Source organism: Rhipicephalus microplus, chromosome 10 (assembly GCF_043290135.1).
Source record: "Rhipicephalus microplus isolate Deutch F79 chromosome 10, USDA_Rmic, whole genome shotgun sequence".
Lineage (NCBI taxonomy): Eukaryota > Metazoa > Arthropoda > Arachnida > Ixodida > Ixodidae > Rhipicephalus > Rhipicephalus microplus.
The window spans coordinates 46,661,626-46,685,122 of record NC_134709.1 but is presented as its reverse complement, the minus strand read 5'-3'; the positions used below and the strand labels follow the sequence as shown (position 1 = coordinate 46,685,122).

General features: G+C 45.5%; 1 protein-coding gene across 1 annotated transcript in view; it reads right to left on the bottom strand.

Annotated features, from left to right (window-relative positions):
• Positions 1-23,497, bottom strand: part of LOC119181715 (receptor-type tyrosine-protein phosphatase kappa-like) — a 131,769-nt gene that overhangs the window by 95,520 nt on the left and 12,752 nt on the right. Inside the window, exons 2-8 of the mRNA XM_075875614.1 lie at positions 22,762-22,831; positions 21,973-22,036; positions 15,513-15,643; positions 13,624-13,682; positions 12,084-12,239; positions 11,570-11,689; positions 6,575-6,796 (exon numbers count right to left, since the gene is read on the bottom strand). Of these exons, the coding sequence (XP_075731729.1) occupies positions 6,575-6,796; positions 11,570-11,689; positions 12,084-12,239; positions 13,624-13,682; positions 15,513-15,643; positions 21,973-22,036; positions 22,762-22,831 (822 nt within the window). The remainder of the gene's footprint in view (positions 1-6,574; positions 6,797-11,569; positions 11,690-12,083; positions 12,240-13,623; positions 13,683-15,512; positions 15,644-21,972; positions 22,037-22,761; positions 22,832-23,497) is intronic.

The window sequence follows — 23,497 nt, the reverse complement described above, 5'->3', positions numbered from 1 at the left end:
TAGTTCCCCCGATGTGGTCATCGCCAGCGGTAAGTGGTAGATATAAATAGCTTGCCGTTTCGATGTTGAAGGAGGTGCTCCTTCGTGGCTCAGTGGGTAACGCCTCGCACTCACAAGCAAGAGGTTGGACGTTCTACTCCGCGTGCTGGAATCTTATACTGGATTACTTCTTTTTCTTGCGCTTTGATATCAATAGATATTTACAAATACGGAAAATGACACCGGCGTCAACGGCAAAATCCAGCCGAGAGTGTCCTTATAATTGTCATTGCAATAAAAAAATTTGGCAGATCTCTCGTACTATGAGAATCAATGTTATGCGAATAATGCGCAAGAAAGGTGACTGTGGTATCATTTCATTGAGCAAAGTTTACGAAATGACGCCAGACATACGTACAAATGTTGTACGCACAGACCTATGTTCAACAGGTGCATACGGTTATTGTAACCAGTTATTTACAGTTGCGTAAAAATGCCAATAGCTACATAAATATTACCAACACCAGAAGCGCTACGCTGATATGTAGCACATCGGCTTGCGAGGATGATAGCCCTGCGTTGACCAAATTCAGTGGATGACACTTATCTACAATTGACGTTAACCTGACGTGACGACTTTTTTTTAGCGGGCATATTACGTAATATTCATGAAGTTTTATAGCCATTACTTTGACACCGCTTGATGTTTCATCAACCTGACACGCGCTTTGGTTCTTTTTCCAAAATAGTTCTGAGACCTGGAGTGGTTCTTCGGCTTAGTGGTCCCACAACTCCTCCGTCTCTCCGTATGTTCCTGCTCCAAGATGGCGTCTTATATCGCTACAGCATGCATCCTGACGGACCTGAGCTGCTGTTGGTCATACCACAACATATGCGTCAGACTGTCCTTGCACAGTTGCATGATATTCCGACAGCTGGTCACCTGGGAGTTTCAAGAACTGATGACCGCGTTCGACGTCGCTTCTTTTAGCCCGGTATTTACCGATCCGTCTGCCGTTACGTCGCCTCATGCAAATCCTGTCAACACCGCAAAAAACCAGCAACCCTTAAAGCGGGACGCCTTCAACCCATTCAGATCCCATCCGAACCATTTTATAGGGTAGGTGTTGACTTACTAGGACCGTTTCCTTTATCGGCGAGCGGAAACAAGTGGATAGCAGTCGCCACGGATTACACCACTCGGTATGCAATCACACGGACCCTTCCTACCAGTTGTGCAACCGACGACGCTGACTTTCTTCTAGAAGACGTCATATTACACCACGGCGCTCCTCAGCAACTGCTTACCGATCGGGGTCGCTACTTTTTATCACAAGTTATCCAAGACATATTGCACTCTTGCGCTACAAAGCACAAGTTCACAACGGCGTATCATCCTCAAACCAACGGGCTCACGGAGCGGCTAAATAGAACCATCACGGACATGCTCGCCATGTACGTTTCTTCCGACCATCGTGACTGGGACTTCGCCCTTCCATTTGTAACATTTGCCTATAATACGTCTCGGCATGACACTGCAGGTTTCTCGCCATTTTTCCTCCTGTACGGACGAGAACCTACGTTGCCTTTCGACACGCTCCTTCCTGCCGTTGGCCACACGTCAGAATATGCCCGCAATGTGATTTCTAGAGCTCTAGAGGCACGTGAGATTGCTCGCCGGCGTCTGAGCGATTCGCAGGAACGACAACGACAGGTCTACAACGCGTGCCATCGTGATGTCCACTTCAGTCAAGGTGATACAGTCCTTCTCTGGACGCCGTCGCGGCGAGTTGGCCTGTGCGAAAAGCTGACTTCACCGTACTCGGGTCCGTACCGTGTGGTGCGCCAAGTCACCGACGTGACATATGAAATTGAACCTCTTAACGCTACCAGCGCGCGATCGTGTTCTGACGTTGTTCACGTCACTCGGCTGAAACGATTTTACTCAGACCAGCCAAGCACCGAGACGGTGCCTTCGCCGCCGGGGGTGATGCTACGGGGCGCCACAAATGAACATTCTAGAAAAGAGGACGATGTTTAGGGCGAGCTCGTGCAGACTGGGCTTCATATTGTATGCCTGCCTGTTTACCAAAAGTAAAGGCATTTTTCAGACGCCTTCTCCCCGTAACAATATTTTTGCCACGCGTACGCTACGTCACCACGCGTACAGTGGTGCCCAACCAGCCATAGGCCTTGATGCCTTCGAATGCTGTGCCTAATCGCCACCGCTTCGAAGGCACGGCCGAGTGCTGGAAGCATGCACGTAAGCTACTCCAAACGTTACTGAATAACCGCTTCGTAATTCAGAACTGCACCGACACGACAAACGACTGCGAGTGCTACCAGCGTGACACGGTTTCGTGCCGAGTTTCACTGACGCCGACAATTCCAGCGAATGCCGGCCGGCTGTGCTTGCGCCGGTCCTGAGCGCGATCGTAGGCCGAGCGAAAACATCGTGGACTACTGGGGCATGTCGGTGTTCCTGTGCTTCGATCTGTGATTTTCTGTGCTATAAACAAGTGTAAACAGGCTTCGGAGGTTCGGAGCTTTGAGCGTGAGCCCTCGCCTACCGCGGAGGCAAGTCAGAGCGGTGTCATCTGCTTCCAGCGTAGGCGTCAACCATCGAGTTCGTATGAACCACTTCATGCGAAGAACATCCGCTGAAAAAAAAAATCGACGGTAGTTTCCGTCACAACATAGACAACATATACGAAACATCGCGTAGTGTATACGGAGGAGTTTTTATCTGCACTGTGTTTGTTTTCAACATCGGTATTAATCATCGCTGAAAGTTAACCTCGCACTAGCAAACACATTTCGATGATGTGAAAATGTACGTACTTACATAAGTGTATTCGCGGATTGTACGACGCTGAAACATTCGTCAGCTTCGGTGCAAATCTTTCACGTGTTGCCAAGCTAACAACAAGCGTGCGCTGGTTGGTAGCGGTGTGATGTGATTTCGTGTCGGGTACCAGCGACGCATTCAGCTGTCAGCGGTCTCATTTCCATTCATGTACAAAATAGAAACTCGAACGTGTGTTGCTGTGGTGATCGAAAAAGAAAGTGGCATGATTAATTGCTGCTGGTGTTGCCTGCTATTTCACTTCTCGATTCTTGTTCTGCTTCTCTGCCACGCTCAGCAACACATACGTTGTTAGGCAGCATTCTAACACACACATTCTTTCTAGTTCATTCTGATACTCATAACTATAGGCATACAATGATGTTTCTCCGTCATTTTACAGTTTACTATAATATAACAAGCGTTTTGTTTACAGCCGAACAGATAACTGAAAACATTGTAAGTAAGAAGCACCCGATTTAAAATCAGGTACACGATGACACGATAGTAGGAAGAGAATGTCACCACATGTATGAACAGAATAAATGAAAGTGCACTAGTACTGTACTGCATTTTGTTTAAAAGAAATGCAAACAGTGCCTCATGTGACTTATGAGACCATTCAGAACTGTACATGTATTTATCTGTTCCTTCAGACTGTAATTAGCTGAAGAAATTATTAGATAATTTGTATGTGCTTGCAAGGACTGCTTCATTTCTGCTCAGTTATTTAGTATATGCAATACTTGGAGGATATATGCATGCACTTAAGCATATTCAAAATATCAAGATATTTAGTTTAGCGATGTTAAAAAACTTGCTAAAAACTTCTGTACAGTGCCCTGGTGCAATCCTATGACCAATATCTGTCGCATTGAAAATTTTGGGCCCGCTTTATTGCATTATAGGGTATTTCGACTACTGATGACATGTGAAAGCAGTCTAAGCTGTGCTTGGCTGCGGTCACAAAACCAATATCTGTCTCATCAAGAAGTTTCAGATGCATTTTGTAGATGGTAAAGGATATTTAAACTACCAACAAAGTGCAAAAGTCACCAACACAGCACTTATCTGCGATCACAATCCAGCTTAGAGCCATTTTTAGTTCCGTCTAACACGTTCAAATAAAGTTATCAAACACTGTATAGATATACTAGGTTTGCTTCGTGATACCAATGAATCTGACTTTTTGGAGGCACTTGTATCTTATTAATGTTCTATTTTTCTCATTTTTTACCGGGCTGCAGTCAGGAGGCAGTGATATTTGTTACGTTGGCACACTTATTGTGATATTACTGTTTAAATGCTTTCAATTTGTACTTATGTACACCACACCAGTAGTAGCCCCGCATTGGGCTACAGTGTTTGAAACTAAACAAACACACCATTCGAAAGCGGTTCACACAGTGTTCTGTTCCGGTGTTATGACTGATATATGTTGCGTAATGAAGTGTCGGTGTGGTTTATTGGCTTGGACAACATTTTAGCTGCAGGCAGCGTTCAAAAGTCTTCCGCACAAGGTTCAGTTGCAATCTGATGACCGATATCTGTCACATCACGAAGCGTCAGGCACAGTTAGTTGTGTCAAAGCGTATTTCAACTACAAAAAAAAAGGCCGCAAGATATATATGCAATGTATAGGTCCTATCTTATGACCAATATCTGTTGCGTCATTAAGAGCCAGGTGTAGTTCGCTGCATCAGAGGATATTTCTATCGCAGACATCATCCGAAAGCCCTCTACAAAGGCCTCTGTTGTAATATTATGACCTCAATCTGACACATGATGAAGTTTCAGACGCGATTATTGGGGTAATGAGTGCTTTTAATTATGAAGTGTAAATGTACTGAATGTACCAGGATATTCACGATAACAATAATGAATTCGGTGGCGTAGGTATAGAAACCTGGTGATTTATACACCTTGGTTTTTATAAACCTGTTTTATAAACCTAATTAAGCAGGCAGCCGCCCCCTTCGTCACCGAAGGAAGAGGGGCGCAATGTCAGCTCTATAGAATATTATATTAGGGAATGGGATCTAAGGCAGCCATGACATAGACGTAATAAGGAGGGGGGCACTGTGGCAAACATCCCTCCCCTTCCTTAAGGCGAACCCTGCGCACGCCTATGATAGACGTAAATTACCCTAGACCTGAATTTTCATTTTCAGGAGCGGAGCATGCAGCGATGTTGATTTCTGGTGCATACCAGTGTGGTTGCTTCGCTCAGTGCGATGTCAATTAGTTCTTAAATAGTCAAAACTGTGGCGCATGAAGCACAATCAATATTTTAACATGCTATCATAACTCCGGCAACGTACGAACCCGCTCTAGTTGAGAACGCACCATTCTGTGATTAACTTGGACAGTTTTAAGTTAGACGATCAAGTAACACTGTGCATCAGCCTTGGACGCGTCAGCGTACACGCGCTCAACGCGTGCCAGTAGTTGCGCATTCTTTACCTCCACTGGCGCGACTGGACACTTTTGACGCGTAGGCGCGAGCGTACGCGTGCCAGTGGTTAGCACTTAAGGCCTGACCACACGCACCCATTGGTGGTTGTGGTAATGGTTCGAAGAGGAAGAAGGCACCTAATTTCTGCAGCCCGGTGGGGAGCACGGCGTAATGCCTGGTACCCATGGCAGGGCGTCAGTGCGTGTCTTTATGACGCAGCGCTACTCCCTCTCTCTATTGAGAGAGTGAGGGCGTGCTAAAGCGCTTATGTCGTTATGGGGGCGGTTTGTGCGTCTTGTGCTTTCACCGCAAGTTGATTGATTGATATGTGGGGTTTAACGTCCCAAAACCACTATATGATTATGAGAGACGCCGTAGTGGAGGGCTCCTGAAATTTTGACCACCTGGGGTTCTTTAACGTGCACCCAAATCTGAGCACACGGGCCTCGACATTTCCGCCTCCATCGTAAATGCAGCCGCCGCAGCCGGGATTCGAACCCGCGCCCTGCGGGTCAGCAGCCGAGTAGCTTAGCCACTAGACCACCGCGGCGGGGCATTTTTTCACCGCAAGTTACAGAGGGCACAAAAGTCAGTTCGCTCACTGCAGCGGCGGCGTTCGCCATGTAGGTATGCGGCTAATACGCAAAGAATGAACAATTGTGACAGTGGCTAGTACGCGCTCCTCCTGTTAATGTTTTTTTTTTTCGTACGTTCATTTTCGTTGAGGGGTTCACTGCATGTTTCGGGCTACTTGCCGTTCTCCGCGTGACATTGCACTTTGTTGCTATAGCATTAATTCCTTCGCCTTTGTGGCCTAACAATGCACAATGAACTCTCCTGCGCTCCACGCTCTCTCACCTGGCAACAGCAAGGCAAGCAACGCAGATACACTCGCTCCCATTTTCTCTCTTTTAGGCATCTCTCTCAGTGGCGTTTACAATACCATTGTGCATGCACAATGCTTCACATCTGCTTCATTGAGGTTTCTCTCCTGCACAACGCCGCGCTGAGCGCCAGCGTCAACGCCGCCGCCAGTTTAAGCATTAATGTCCGCTGCTTCACATCTACAAATGGTTTTCTATAGCGGAATACGGTATAATTTTTTAAAGGTAGACTTTATCATGTACGCAGTAATTTTTCAATGAACGAATCGTAAGGTGTTCAGGCGGTTGTATTATTTAGCAAGCGTTTAGTTACAAACGGCATGGTGCGGCATTTCGCAATATCGCTTATGCTTTCCTAACTGGCGATAAATTTTGATGTTCACCGCATTTTTAAAAAGAAATCTGACTTACCACGCACGATGAGTCTCGAAGATTGCATGTACCCGTTCCCCTGTCTGAATGTGTACAAGCCTCCGTCACCCAGCTGGGCGTTCTGGATTGGAATCGTGTGTCCTGTGATGGCCAGTTTATCTCCATCCTTGTACCAGTTATTGTAGCGTCCTCCATTGGCGTCCTGTAGATTAGTGTCTTCATTCACGCTGATCGTCTGGCTCAGAATGGTTGGGAAATAAACTGCAAGCACCCGGGTCGAAGAACAAAACATGTCACAGTAAACTCTTGTTCAAAAATTAGTCGTACGTTTCATGTAGCGTGTGGGCAGTACGCAAATTCAAGTTCGTTCAGAAATCTGTTTGCATTTGTCATTTTGGCTAAGGTTCATCACATGTTGAGCTGTGTTTACAAGTTCATCAGGAAACTTATTCGATGAACACTACGTGTATGAAAAAACGGTATAGTGAGAAAGAAATTATGAACATTTTCATACGATGAGCAGTTCCAGCTGAAATATTCTTTTGTTTGGTCGTCACTCAGTCTTTCAAGTACTTATTGAAAGGTCCTAAGGAGTATAAGCTTCCAAGGTTCCACGAGGAGCCCCCTAGCAGCTGTAGGCGAAACCAGAGTCGAGGTGGAAACGCGGCGGTGGTGTAGCTTGGAACTTCTGAGTGACTATTCCCAGTTGGATATTCCAATTCGAGAAATCCCTGATATAACACGGGGCATGGCCAGAACACGTGCGAGAGTGAACAGTAATGTTCTGTGCAATCTTAGTTGCAATGGCTGAGTCGGCCCCGGGACGGGAGCGGTCTCGTTTGCACCATGCTAACGGTTACCCATTGCACACGTTCACGCTTTGTGTGGTAAGGCGTATTGCCTTTTGTCATTAGGATATCAATAAATGATTTCGTTGAAAATGAGAAAGAGAGAGATAAAGGTGCAAGGAAAGGCAAAGAGGTTAACCAGACACACATCCGGTTTGCTACCCTGCACTGGGGAAGGGATAAATGGGAGAAAAGAGGAAAATGAGAAAAGGCGTTCGTAAAGTGTGCATCTGGGCCCAGCTCTTCCATGACCGATTGATGACCTTGGCAGGCGAGTTCTCGCGCTCAGTCATGAACAGTTTGATTGAGGCTGGGTTGTCGTCACTGAACATCTTTGCCCATGTTGGCAGGAAACCAAGAGAGGTGGTGTAAGCCCATGTGTTCGTAGATTGTGGGCTGCTTCACGACATTGCCGCTTTCGTAAGCTCGAATGGTGTGCAGGAGTCTGTGAAAACGCAGGTTTGCGAGGGCTCGATCATCGCTAAAGCTATGATGACCTACTTGGCTCTGGTGCCCGTTGTTAGCCTGTCCGAAGCGGTCGAGAGTAGGGCTCTGTCACCGTTTACTAACGGGACTGCAAAGGTGGAGGTGTTGCCGTATTTCGCCGCATCAACGAATACGGTAGAATAACGATTCACGCATTGCGGTCGAGTATCGCGCGAGAGTGGGTCAGGCGTCCGCGTCTGTTGTGTTCTTGGTCGACATTTCATGGGAATGGTTTTACGATGTAAGTATCTGGGGAATCTCTCGTGGGCGGGGAGGGGGGATTACAGTTCGTCCAAGGTACGGGGCACGTGTATGTCCTCAATCACTTCGCTGATATTATTGGATATGTCTACAGGTGGTCGCAATGAGAGCCACTCGTGTCTTGGGGTAGGCCGATGTCTTGCTTAATTCTATTGTGCATGAGTGTGTTCAGTTTTTTTTTCTTTCCTACATTTGTGCAGTTGTGAGCAGAGGATATGTCTATCGTACTGGGTTAGATGACAAACGCCGTGGTTAGATTGACGCTACAGTAGCAATTATGATTTTGTGATTGACAGTTACTGTCTGGGGTTTTGTAAATAGGCTTCTTTGGTATAGAAAATGGCTTTAACGGCCTGCCCTACTTCCGCCAGGGAGCCTTCCGAGCACCAGATTTTAATGTCGTCCACGCATAGAGTACTTGTTACGTTAAGGATGTCGCGAAGTTTGCCGGACAGTCTCTTCATACCACGTTCAAAAGGAGCGGAAAAGTGACTACCCTTTGTATGGTTCCATTTTGACCTATAGTGTGTGTATACGTCGGCTGTGCGCTGTGTTACGGTTAGTGGGGCTCTTCTGTCTTGCAAGGAAAAACGGCTGGTTGTTTGGTTGTAACACGACGCCTTTTGTTGAGTGTAGAGGTCGGCACTCTACCAAACTAAGTGGAAAGAGTTTGTAGCCGTCTATGTAGCGCTGTAGGTGGTGGAGGAAAGCAAACAGAGCTAGCTGCGTTGCCTGTACATGAGGTTAGGAACACATGGGGCGTAGACTTTTAAAGTTGAGTTATTTACCTGGCTTTGGGAGGAGGGCTACTATGGCCGTGCGTCATTGTTCAGGCACGTAGCCAGTTTTCCACATGTGGTTTACGTGTTCCGTGCATATTGTGATGGCTTGGTTTTCTAGGCTTCGCAGTATCTGGTTTGTTCCCTTTTCGGGTCCAGTGGTCGATCTAATGTAGAGGTTTTGTGAGACTTTCCGTATTCGAAATGTTTGCCTATTGTAAAGAAACCGGTGACCGAACAATTTTCTGTTGCGTTAACAACATAATCTATAGTCCTGAATTTGCATAAAGGTTAGATTGGGAAGCAGATAAATAGTTCTGACAAAAGGAGCGTCGCATCTTGGTAACGGCCAAGTTTTAGTATTTTTCACCTTTAATCACTGCTTGTTTATCTCTGTGAAACAACTCGTATGCATAAGCTCATCTTTTCTTTGTTTTTTTTTTTAATTTCTGAACATATTTTTTTTTTGAAAAGTTACAGAAAAACGAAGCGAAGCTAAAGGCCATTTGGCCTGACGTGACTTCGCTACGCCAAATGTCACAAACGTTCAGCAAGCAGTGCTATATTGAATAATAATTATCAAAATACAGGGATCAGCAGAATAACAGAACGCAACAATAGCACAAACATATACAAAATAGGATACATAGATATACAAAGTCACACATCGTGGCTCTTTTCATTACATAAAATCAAATCAAAATAAACACACTTAGAGTACTGAATTACATATACATACCTTTATTTTTTCAACCTAAAAGCAAGACATTAATATATGTGATACCCAGCCAGGAGTTTTGAATAGACGTAATGTTTACATTAATTCAGTAATGACCACAACTTTAATGTGATATTTGAACTGCGTTAATGAGAGGTTATAATTTACTTGTTCACCTAAATTATATAGAAGCTGTGGGGCGCGATATGCAAATAGGGCTCTACCATAGCCAGTCCTGGTAGCAGGAACGTGAATGAGTTGCCTACCGAGCGAGTTTTGTGTGCGCCTTCCTGTGTTGTTATAGTGTAGAGTTTGTTGTTATAAATGTAAAGTAATAGCTTATATTCATACACCTGCCTTGTTTTAAGTATATCATGTTTTATAAATATCGGACTGCCAGACATCTTTCGTGCGTTGCCATAATAATCTTCGAATAGACGGAGGACTTTTTTCTGTATGATTTCAAGTTTGTTTATATTTTTCTCACTTGTAGTGCGCCATACAAGCATACTATAATGAAAACGCGAATGAAAAAGAGCTTAGTATATTTTTTTAGACAACATGATATTAGTGGATCAATTTTAAATATACACCCAACAGTCTTGCTTAGTTCGGATGCAAGACTATCGACATCGGTATACCAAGACAAAATTTCTTGGAACCATATTCCTAGAAATGTTTGTTATTTAACCTGCTCCTGGGTTTGGTTTCAAAAAAAAGATGTTAATGACGTCCTCGTAGGGCTTGTTGATAGGTTTAAATACGATTTGCTTACTTTTAGACACTATAAACATTTTGGTTTTATGAACCTTAAGCTGAAACTTTTATTCACGCAGCTCTCCATCAGCTCCATTTTCGACATTGCTAGAGTTTGGCGTTGCTCATAAGGATAAATATTACATAGTAGTGAAGTGTGCCCATCTTTGTATACAATTAGAACTGGAAACATGAAAATTCCCTTATTTGCTGCCACTACGGAGCTGGTACAACATCATTTTATTTTTCTGGAAAGCCCGCATGTATCCATGTCGGAGCTCTGTGTAAAGATACATGTGTTTTATATTTTATAGTTTTTCCCCACATACTCTTCCTTTTTGCGGAAGCACGTGAAAATATCTGAATTTTCCCGACCTTCTTGTTAGCTGATTCCAGCAGAGCATCACATTTATAATGTGCTATGCCATGAGCTCATACTGCCTGAACACGCCTGCTACTGTCAAAGAAACCAGCGCTGCTTTTTGAGCAGCTGGATTGTCAAACTGACACCCGATTGGAAAGAAATTTTGCCTGCTCGTCTGTGTAGGCTTTCGCTGAAAAATCTTTCTTTGCTTCGTGGGAATTTTACACTGGCGGGTATGTATTTGTCATGAGGCATAAGTGTGCGCGCGTGTTTTCAGTGTAAGCATGAAGGAGACGACAACAGGTGGTACGATAACGACAAATCTTATGCTGTGCCTTGAGACCATAGCAGATATCAATGCATTCTTCAGCTATTATTGCCGATAATTGAGCCTTAGGACGTGTCTATCAATTGATTCTTCGTTTGTTTGATTGATGAACTTATACGCTGATCGGCTGATTCCTTCACTCATCAATTCTTTCATATATTGATTGATTGATTCATCGAGCGATCATTTGCGCTATTTTGACCAATCTAAAAATTAGTTCATCAATCGATACTTTGAACTACAAATTTATCCTTTGGTTTTTTAAATGATTTATTCATTGACTGATTGATTGGTTGGTTGATTGATTACTTAATGCAACACGTTTGTGAATTCTATAATGATTTCTGTCAGCAGCACGTGAGAGTGTTAATTCGATTGCAAGTGCCACCAATACTTACGCAGGATATCGTCAAACGCTTCTCTAAATCTTTTGTATACAACGTGTGTTTGTCATCGTGTACTATGGGAACAATACAGGGCCTAGGTATACTCACATGTCCTTTGCATGGCCACTGACGTTGCGGAAGTGAACACGCTGTCCCGCACTGAGCAGACAAACGCCCCGAAAATGTATTGCCGGCCGTCGGCAGAGACCCAGTCATTTTTAAACACACCTGCGTATGAGACGCCGTGCACATGTATTTGTAAACAGAAGGACAGACACGACAACTAAAATATATCTAAGAATGAGAGCGACACGGACAACGGTCGATTGGCAAATTATTCAGGATACGAGCACGAATGTGCTTCACTTTGCTGTATTTGGACCCACACTTACGAAATCCCTCGATGTTTAGGTAGTACAGGCAACAAAGTGTACCACATATCCAAAAAAAAAAAAGGAAACACTTAAAAGCGTCGGTTGCCTGTCAAGTCTTATATGACGTTTCAATATAAAAAACCAGCAGTTTGCTCTTGTTCGTAAAGCAACGAATAAATGCTCACATGGTGGGAATTCCAGGCCTCTAATAACAGAGCAATATCGAACAAGAAACATGGCCTACTCACCGTCGTGCGTATATCCTGACGCGTGCGGACGGACATCCCAGCCAAAGTGCGTGAAATCAACAAGTCGTCCCGGCGGTGCGAAGCAAACTTGCACGTGTCTCTCGTTCGGGCCGAAACGGTACCGTACGTGAACCGAAGTCAGGTCAAGTACGGGCTCTGGGATAAATAATCGAAAAAACTCGGAACGCCCACGTTGCACACTGATACCACTGTTTCTCGTAACCTTGCGAAGCAGGAACCAGGCGGACTGAATGAATTTCTACGTCACCACAATTGAAGAGTTCACTCTCGTGGAGAAGTGCTTTGACACAGAGGCCATAAAGGCGAATAATACTGCAGCGAAGCGGTATACGGCTCGGAGTCCATGCATTTTGTTCCATTCATGGTCACATGACTGGCCTCCTCAGGCTTTCCGAGGAGGCACCAGTCATCAACGATAAGCGCCTCGGGGCAATAGTAAGAAATTAATCATGAGAAAAACTCGCTAGTTCTCTTATGCATCCGCATAAGAAGACTTGATGGCGAACACTCCCTTGTGTTCCTCCTCTTGTCAATTTATTAAATTGATCCTCGCCCCGAAGGCTCTTGTACGTATAGCGCTGTCTTCAACTGCCTACGGGAAAGGAGGCACTGCAAGTTTTCTGCATCTCACGCAGTTCATGGATTGGCTCAGGTATATACCCAAGCGACAATGTGATCAAGCGACCTCACGTTATGTGACGTCGTAGCGACGTCACACATTTCAGATACTGAGATGCCATTATCATCTCTTATACGGACGTCATCGATGATAAAAAAAAATTGGGGGACTCTTAAGCTTCGCCTTTAAGAGTGAAGCACGATAGCGAAATCCTGCCCCTAGTGCACCCTTCAACCACTAAGTGCATACTTATTCATATGTTTTGTTACATGCTCACGTACCCACAATACACGCACACAGTAGATTGGACCAGCGCGCGCTATTATCACCGAATGGGCTCGTTTTCGTCGTGACACCTGTCAAACAAAATGCAGCAAAGGGGCGCTGAAACACTTCTTCGAGTGACCATGGAATGAATTCACTAGAAGAGCTGATTGCCTCATGAATGCAACACCGCAAAAATGTTAAGAATCCGCCCAGTGCGACTAACGTTACGAAGGTTTGTCGCATGCTGCAATTGCATTATATCTTCTCTTATCCTGACTGAGGCGCTGCAAGCTAAGCAGGGAGGGGTGGCAAGGCAAAGAAACTACCGCGCCTCGTGACCTTGAGCACTTTTTTTTCTTCGAATGCACGGCTTTTTCAGTGTGATCACGCGTGCCCGCGTGGACACGTAGTGGCCTCCCGCGGCTATCTCGGTAACTTGATTTTTCGGTCACAGACGCACAGACATTTTTTCGCTCACAATCAACAGGGCCGATGCCGGCCGGGGGGTTCTCTGCAACACGAGCTCATTAACGCTATCGCGTTAATAATTTTCCGCGTCATACGAGGGTCGAATTCTATGGTTGATGACGCGTTTATGGCTTTCGGCCTAAAATTTTAAAAACATACACTCACCTTGGACACGTGGACTTACAAAGCGGTAGCTTCCAGGGCCAATGTACGAACTGATGTAACTGAAATGCGGGTAAATGTAAACTCGCATAAATGCGTGGTGAAGTATTATGGATTAAAAACTCGAAATGCAAGTCTTTAACTGATGCTCGTTTGACAGTTCAGGTTTTAGCATTGAAACCTTCGTTCTGATGAAACAGCGCCAGCGAAAACAACAAACCAGACCAGAAGGAATGACATGCACGCAGTGCACTGTGTTTCCGCTGTTCCTTCCCGTCAGGCAAATTGTTTTCGCTGGCGCTGTCTTAGTGCTAGTGTGAACGAACTAGCCCGAAATAATGTATTACCCTTTTCATAGTTCCCCAAGGGGAACACGCGCTAGGACCTAAACTGAAAAAAGCACTGATTTGTAGAGCCAATTGGTCGGCTCTTGTACGGTAAATCGATTTTTGTACGCACAGTTCGTCCCCTGGCGATGTTGAGAAAGACCCCACGCTAACACTATTTCACATAAATCTCATAGGTAAAGTAATAGCAGTGGGGGTCCCCGAAGGAGTGTTATTCATGTAAAAAATAAACGTGTAGGGCACATAAGCTGCACTTGAAATTGTAAATGCCGATGAAATAGTCAGGTCCCGTTTCGGTTGCCTTCTACTTTCTAAACTAGGCTTGGCCTCACAACGGACGCATCAACTTTGCCGTAAATAGAGTGACGTAGGTAACCTAACATAGGTCGTTTTAAATTGTGTTATAATGCACATTTACTATTAATACATGTGCACAAAGCCCACAATGGAGTAATTTATTTTGCAACGAAGCATTCGTCATGCTAATTTAAAACTGTAGAAGAGGCCCTGTAACACTTTTTCATCGTGGTCAGGAAAAGCCGGCGGCCGGTAGTCAAGGCTCCTGAAAACATGCGAACCAAACATAGTTTAGTACGCGTCCTGTAATTTACAAAGAATTCTCAAAACCGGCTCCCTGTCGTTCGCGGTTCTCTTTAAAATCATGTCCTAAATCAAAATGATCATAGCATAGGCAAATTATGAACAGCCATTGGCTAGTTACCAATGGAGCCTCTCGCTGGATTCCGTGCCGACTGGTTGTGCACTCGCGATCTCCGACGTCAGCGTAGCTCTTACCGACTGGGCTCGCCCTACGTCATCTCCTGACGCCGACCTCTGAAGACAGTGTAGCTCTGACCGACTGTACTTGCTCTACGCCATCTGCTGATGACGAGAAGAGCTCTCGCAAGTGGTGCCCCGTCCTCGGACTTCTGTGACCGTGTTTACATTTTTCCTATCTCTCTTATCCCCTCAATTTGTCGTCGCTTTCTCTGGCTTACCTCATCTCTCTTTCTCTCTCTCTCTACACCTTTATTCCTATCCTTTTAATTCCTCCTCACCACCATACCTTGTGAGCTACTGCTGAGGTGTCGCACCCTGATGCAGACAGTTGCGGGTCTCACTTTTCTTTTCTTTTCCATCCTCTAAACATAAGCACTTCCCCCTAGTTCCCAATATTCCCGTATGAGCCGGGAACCATGTAACAGTGTGGGTTGCGAATTCTCACCAAGCACGTTTTTGGCCTGTTTGAACACAACTCCGACACTGAAAGCCCTAGGGGCCCTCTGGAATTACGAAATATATTTGCGTGATATAGATCTATGAGAGCTTGGACAATGGCAACCTGCTCGGCAGCATGGGCATTTTGGCGCATACCAACGACACATTATTGCTAAACTTTTTTGATAAAGCTTTTTTAATACATTTTTTCAGTGTAAATTACTGTAATTATGAATTCGCAGTATGTATGCAATGGCTCGGATTTGTGTAAGTACAGTCTCTCAAGTCTAGCTTGAAGTTCTCGGAACACTACTGTGTTTGTGATACCTGAACGTCTTTATCCCGTTTCGCCACGATCCCCGGTAACGTCTGGCGTCCTGGTATCGTCGAAAGGCCACTGTGCGGTGGGTTCTGTTCAGTCTCTGGTCGTGGGTCGCGGATGTGCAGATGGGCGTGTTCTGGAAGGGAAAGAGTCGGCAAATTTAACCGGCTTCACGGAGGTATTTCCGTCATGAACATGTCGTAGTAAAATATATGCTTACAGCATAAAAAAGGAAAAGAAATGAGGAGGAAAGCTTCCGTAGCGGAGCGTGGAACCAGTTACCTCTCACTTTTAATCCATGATGCCACGAAGCGTATGTAGTGAAGTTTGCTAACAGCAAGCCATTTATATAAACCATATACTGTTCGCAGTTATCAGAGCTCCTCAAGTTCACCGCGTTCTTGTCAGCAGTAGCGAGATGGTTCGACGACCTCGAGTTAGGTGACTCTCGCTTTTTCTTTTTTTTTTTGAGTGCGCGCCTTGAGGCATGGACCGGACTGCGCTGGAGATGTAACACTGCACGAGGGTCAGCAAGAGGCACACAATTTACTGCGCCTGATTTCTTAAGGCCACATAACGAGCCGGGCAAAGCAAGTCGGACAAGATTGCACGCGAATAATTGAGCGTGGTTTAAAGCATGCTATTCATTACACCGAATGCAGCAATAAGCGAGAAAAAGCCACTTTTATCCTAATCAATTACATGGTAGCAACCCACAATTTAAACTTCCCGAGTAACATCAAACAATAAAGAGTGTGCACTAAGTGGTTGAAGAATGCACTATAAACAAAATATCACTACCGCGTCGAACTCTTAAAGTCGTAGTTAAAGGATTCTCCAATTTGGATGCCCCGCCGCGGTGGTCTAGTGGCTAAGGTACTCGTTTGCTGACCCGCAGGTCACGGGATCGAATCCCGGCTGTGGCGGCCGCATTTCTGGTGGAGGCGGAAATGTTGTAGGCCCATGTGCTCAGATTTGGGTGCAAATTAAAGAACCCAAGGGAGTCGAAATTTCCGGAGCCCTCCACTACGGCGTCTCTCATAATCATATGGTGGTTTTGGGGCGTTAAACACCACATATCAATCAAATCAATGGATGTTATGGCTACCCGGTGGCTGCCGTCATCAGGTGACGCTGTTGTCACGAGGTGACTGTTCTGTTATCCGTCGGTTCCGCAAAGGCAAATGCCAATGTAAAAAAAAATTCGCTGATCCCACGTACCTGGGAATCGGCGTTATGCGAAGCATGCGGAGAGAAGATGACCGTGTTGCAATTTTTTTTATTGTGCGACATGTCATGAAATGACGCTGAATATGTGTAAAAATGTTGAACGCACAGACATGTGATGAAGAGTTGCAGGTGTTTATATGACCAGTTGTTTGCACTGGCGCAACGATGCCAACTGTAACATGTGTATTAACAACACCCAAAATCTGATATGAAGCGCTGATGCTCGCAAGCATACTGGCCCTGGACACCGCTACCCAAATCAACTTCACCACATGGCAACTAACCACAATTGACGTTAACCCGACGTGACGGCTGTGTCAAAGAAGTACATATGTAATGTTTATAAAATTGGGTAGGCAGCACTGCAACCGCTATTGATGTTTCATGAAGATTAGCGTCTATTTGACAAGTAGTTCCGAGACCTGGCGTAGCTTTGTGGTAAAATGCCTGACTTCCACGCATAATACTTGGGTTTGATTCCTGGAGGGGCCCTGAAAGTTATTATTTGAATTCGTCGGGGTGTCAACGCTGCCTATGTCAGGTTTTCTTCACACTGACATTTATTCTATGTCTTCGTTGGGTCACGCTACCGATGTCGGGCACTCCGGAAATCCCAGGCGCACTGCTGAGAACTGGCCCACCTGCTACTTTTGCGGAATTCCAGTTTGCATTGCACGCCCATGTCGTTGGCACTTCGCTGTAAATCCGGAGGCACCAAGATATCCTGACCACTCGTTCTCCGTGTGCTCAGATTTGGGTGCACGTTAAAGAACCCCAGGTGGTCAAAATTTCCGGAGCCCTTCACTACGGCGTCTCTCATAATCATATGGTGGTTTTGGCACGTTAAACCCCACATATCCATCATGACAACTCGTTCCGGCCTCTAAACCAGTTTACAAACGCGGCGCGCAAGCTGCTTCCGGCAGCTCCACCAGTCTGCAAAGGGGTTTATTAACGACACCCGGCAGTAGGCAAAAAGCCGGTACAGACAGAAAAAGTCGAAAGGGCTCGGTGTTATAGGTGTCACACAGATCCCGTTAATTAGGGAGGCGATCGCCGGGCTGATTCCAAGGGCCGAAGTATTGGCCCCCCGAACCACACCACGAAAGCGTGGACAATTTAGAAGTGGTCCTTTTTGGCGCGCCAGCGGACGCCGGCTGTGGCCCAAAGAACAAGTCAGAGCCGAGAGTTGATAAACAAACGAAATTATATTCTCAATAATGGCAGATCAGAACAACACACAAGTATGCACACTCCACAATAGTTGAGTACAATATGTCACCAAACAAACGACGTACTACACGGTACAATCAGCCACACTCGAAACAACGAACACAGACAACAATACGCACTACAATGCAGTCGCATGCATCCAACAACCAAGACACTTGAAGACTAAAGAGTTCGAAAACTTATTCAGTCCAAATTTCTTGGAACGAAAGTCTGGATGATACTCTTCCGAGAATCACTCACTCAGAGTCCAGGGTTTTCGTTCCGCTGCCCTCGAAGTTTCTCTTCCAGGAAACCTCGCCGAAGTTTCTCTTCCAGGAAACCTCGCGTCTTCAATTGGCCACTCTCCAAGCTTCAAACTTCTTCGCCGGAAACACGTCGGCTTTACACACGCAGCTGTTGCCACGCGTCTTCGCTCGATAGCGGTAAACACACACTCTTGCCTGTAGCTCGAGTCGTCACCCCTCAGGTGGAAATCCTCTTCTTCTCCAGCTTTGTCCCTACGGACAAAACCTTCGCCGACTACACGGCGGGATACCCTACGCGCTCTGGCGCTAACTTCCGTCTTCTCCTCCGAAGTTTCTCTTCCAGGAAACCTCACGTCTTTTCCTGCTTTGTCGTCTCGGCTGCTCGATTAAATACCTTCCGCGAGAGATTCCAGAAGGTTCTCGTCATTTCGTCGGCGCGATACGCAGCGAAGGCTGGGGAGAGGGCGAGTCGGTTCGAATGCCCTCCGCGACGCATGACTCGACTCGGTATGACCACGCCCCTTTCCATCTAGAAAGATCGAGTGTTTGCTCGGCCGCCGTTGTGGGGTGAGGAGGTTCGTCGGCGAAGCCACGCTTTCGAGGGGAGAGAGCGCGCCCGATAGCCTTGGATGTTTGCTTTCTTTTTTTCTTTTGACCTCGCGGCGTCTCTCCCGCGCGTTATCGCAAGAATTTGGCGGCGCCCCCATTTTTAGCGCTCGTTCTGTGACAATAGGGGAGACCCGCTCAAGTTTGCCCGGCGACGCCAGCGCTTGCCTTACCCCTGCCAGAAAAAGCGCACAATAATAGCGTGTAGCGACCCTTCCGCTCCCTTTGGCTTCCGCGCATTTATGAAGCGCGTGCTGCACGTGAAACGTCCCTCGTTCCGCGATGTCACCCCAAGAGAAAAAGGGGAACTATTGCGGCGTCGTCAACAGTCACAATAACCATGCAAACACGAAGGGTCGACTTCACCAGTGAAATTCTACCGATTCCCAAACCGATGGTACGAAACAAGCAGACGACAGGAATTGATTAAAGCAGTGCGCTGAAACAAAGTAAGAAAACAATTTTTCAATTAACATTAGCACGCGCACAATGCATTCATCACAACGGGTGTCGATTCCTGCGTCACCGTTCCTCTTATCTATCGAGTTACTGGGAGATGCGCGTCCCCATCTTAAAAGTATAAATTACCATAATACTTTCAACTTCTGTCTTCAGAGCAATGCTAAAAAATTGCGAAGAAATATATTTATGCTGCTACTATTATTGTATATTGTAGGGGACGTAGTAGTAGAAGCTGTGTACACATGTGGTGTTGGAGATTTGTGGTTATATATTTTTTTATATCTACGCAGCGCCGACGGAAGTGTGTTGTTGCCAAATTTAAAGCTTGGACAATGATTTGTAGCAGACATTTTGTGGGAAACATCAAAAATAACACAAGTCTGCACTCGTCTTATGTGCCTACATTGTTTCCAGTATTTTGCAATAAACGGGCACCTCAAGCAGAAATGGCGCAGAGGTATGATAGGCAGTGAACTGCATATTTATCTATGCATTTTAAAGCATTTCCTGAAGACTGTTGATTTCTGATTTCAAGCTCAGCGAGAATTCATTCCGCGTATGCGCAATTATCAAGTAAAGCTAAAATAGAAGAGTTATGATCAAACATGACACTTTCACACCACCACATTTTGATTGATTGATATGTGGGGTTTAATGTCCCAAAACCACTAAATGATTATGAGAGACGCCGTAGTGGAGGGCTCCGGAAATTTAGACCACCTGGGGTTCTTTAACGTGCACCCAAATCTGAGCACATGGGCCTACAACATTTCCGCCTCCATCGGAAATGCAGCCGCCGCAGCCGGGATTTGAACCCGCGCCCTGCGGGTCAGCAGCCGAGCCCCTTAGCCACTAGACCACCGCGGCGGGGCGAACACCCCCACATTTTAGGGGTAAGATTGAAACGCGGTTAGTAACAAGCACATTGCTTTTTTGATAGTTTTTATGCAAAGTAAAATGATTCAAGCAACGAACAACGCAAAATGTTTAATCAATAACTTTTTATACGTAGCTTTCTCCATGAAGTTCTCGTATAAAATGTTTCTGTGCTCACAGATGGACACAATTGGTGTTTTTTTTAATGGGGCATTTTGCCATCGTTCATGTTTTCATAGAGTTTGATTTCATATGCAGTATTTGTTTTATTTTGTGAATGTAAGGCGTTGCTAACAGGATCACGGAAAACCCTTAAACGTACGTATACTCATTTTCAGACTTCTTGTACATTTTATACCTGAAGATGATCAAAAAATTAATATCTGGCGCACTACAGATATGCTCAATGTTGATCACTCTACAATATCTGAATAAAAAAAACTTCAACGTATGAACGTTGTTGTGAACGGCACGATCTAATCTCTGCCACAACCTTATTTTGCTTAGGTGGAAGCGTCATTCTGTGGGGGCAGCCAGATCAGCACAAAATTCTGTGGAGCAGGCTGTGCCGCAAGGTATTGCTCAAGACGACCCAGCAATGCAAGATCAAGAGAACTCTGTTTTCCTCGATGTCTATGACACGCTTTCAAGTGATTTAGAATCGCTAGAAACGCCAGCGATGCAATTACATTTGCCGCTGGAGATGTGAAGCTCCCGTTTGAGTAAACACGACCACGACAACTACGAAAAAAATAAAAAAAATGCATTAGCCCTTGTTGCACGTCCATTGGCAGACACAGTGAACTAGTTGTTACTGAGTGTGCAGGGGTAGCCCGAACAACACGGTGCATTTAGTGACCAAGATAAAATGCCTTTATAGCAATGTGCTCTTCCCCTGCGGATTAGACACACACAAAAAAGTTTTTCTGAAAGCTGGGCGCTAATAATGATGGTACGCACGCTATTCGTGAACTCGAAGTACTCGTGATGAGAACGGTGATAATGCAAAGAAGGACACGCGAGACAGATGTAAATTTTCGTTGTGGGTCAGAAAGAAGCCCCAAATAGACGATTTATTTTTGAAGTGCTGTGTATATACCCCACGATAACTTGGGTGGGTGCTAGTAAATTAAGGTATCCCAACTAATAGCAGTCACAGCGCAAGAGCCGCTTAATCTAAAGCACGAGAAGCGGCCTTACCCATGCATCCAGTAACAAACATAGTACATAGTACATATAGCAAACCAATTAAAACAGGTATATATTTATGAACGTACAGAAAGTTGTATTCGCCTCTAACTCCACGTCGTAAACAGCGTCATGGAGTTACTTGCGAAACGCACTTCCCTCTGACGAGGACGGCGTCGTCTGCTATAATTTGCTTCACATCGGCTACATGGCTGAGCAGACGCTGCCCTTTTACCAAATTGCTGCCAAGAAAAAAATTCTCAATTGTGGCAATCCTATTAAACGCGAACAAAAGCGTATACATCATAACCCCGCGCGTCGCGAAACTCTCAAAAACACGTGCAGAACGCGTGCAGCGTGCGGGAAAAGCAACGCATTTTCAAGGCAGGTTGAAGGGGACAGCGGAAGGGTCAACACTTGAGTAACCAGTTTGCGCCCCACATTGAGTGACAGTGCCAGGCTCTGCAGCGCCTCCCTCGGCGTGAATTTCCCCTATACAGTGGCGCTGTAACCAGCATCAATGGGCCGAGATGCTTATGCAATTTTTTTCCTTATATTTTCGCGTGACATTTGTGCGCATGCGTGACAACACTTAAGTGAAAGCGATGATGATCGAGAGACTTACGTCTGTGTAAACCTCGGTGCCGTAAGGCTCGACGCCTGTGATGCACCTATCCGGACATGTCACCCTACAGAAAAATAAAATAATAAAATACACAGGAAATAAACCAGAAAGGCAATAAAATACATGCTTGCTGTAATAAAAAGGCAGATAAGTTTTCGAATCCGATTGAATTTGTAAGTAATTGAGTTAAATGTGTTACTCTACTGGGCTGGAGGGTTGCCGCGGGGGCCACTGTTGCCGCACTTTGGTGAAGGCAATGGCGGCAAAAACCACAATGTACTTACTGCGCTCGTCACGAACAAGCGGCGATCTTTTCGCCGCATGTCCTTCGAACTTTAAAACTGTCACACACACACAAGCACGCACGCACGCAAGAGAGAAACGGCTATATTGTTCCTTCCTACCACTTCTTTTATTTTCCAAAATAAAACAATATAAGAACATCACGTCTCTATCTGACATTAGTCGAATCGGGATTGCTTACATTCGAGACAAGAAAGCTCTCTATTGGTAAAACTGCAAAGAAGTGGTTGTATTCTGGCAAAAAAAAATAGCAATGCCGTCTTACATAAGTTTCTCATAATGCTGCTGTTGTTAGCGTTAGCGTTGATTACTAGGATGACAACTGCTCCTTTCCGCAAAATGCAAGTGGATTGAGCTTCAACGAAGTAGATGTGAACCAACCATATCTAAAGGCTTGGATGTGTGCAAGATTTCGGGGCTGTAGCTTCTGTTCTAATCAATGGTTTCGATTATTACGAGCAAACATTCATAGAAAAATGTTCTTACCAGCAAACAGCATCTTCTGCGCAGTTTGAAGTTAGAGCGTCGGTCTGACAGGTAATCCTTTGGGCTTCGTCTGAAATACAAGTTAAGGTAGCTGTCAAGGGAAGCTTCTGAGCCGCGCCCAACATGCATGTATTGGGGGGGGGGGGGGGGGGGAGCAAATAGGAAGTACCTTGTGAAGGGTATCTAACTGCGGGAGGAAATATTGAGGCGGAGATTGGAAGGCAAAGATCGTGTTGTTCGGCTAACTGGAGTGAGTGATCGCCCCATTTCGAGTGGCGGGGAACGGGATGACAAAGAGCGTCTACGTGACGAACCATGCAGTGAAGTAGCTTTATCAGACAAAGCTCGCGAAATAAGATTTTGAGGTGGTTGTGATAAGGATCGTATTGCGTTTGTAGAGAAACAGGAAGCGCTCAAGTAAACGTCTCGGTGTATTAGTTATAGCTGCGGTTCAGGTCTCCTAGGCACTTGCTAATCAGCAAAGCCGTAATTAGGTAAACGTTAGGAATGGGATGCGAAAATGGCATGTGGACTCTGCGGTCACAGTCATGGTGTGCGAAAATGGCATCACAGAAATAAGCGCATGAGTAAAACGCCAACTACGCCAACCTTCAGCAGCGCTGGACAAACGCTGACTGAGCAGTTGACTTCCTACAGCGCCTCCAACAGGCATCGAGAGAGAAAAGGGGTGGGGGGGAGGCTTTTTATTGTAAAAACAGGTTTTTGTCCACCTGTA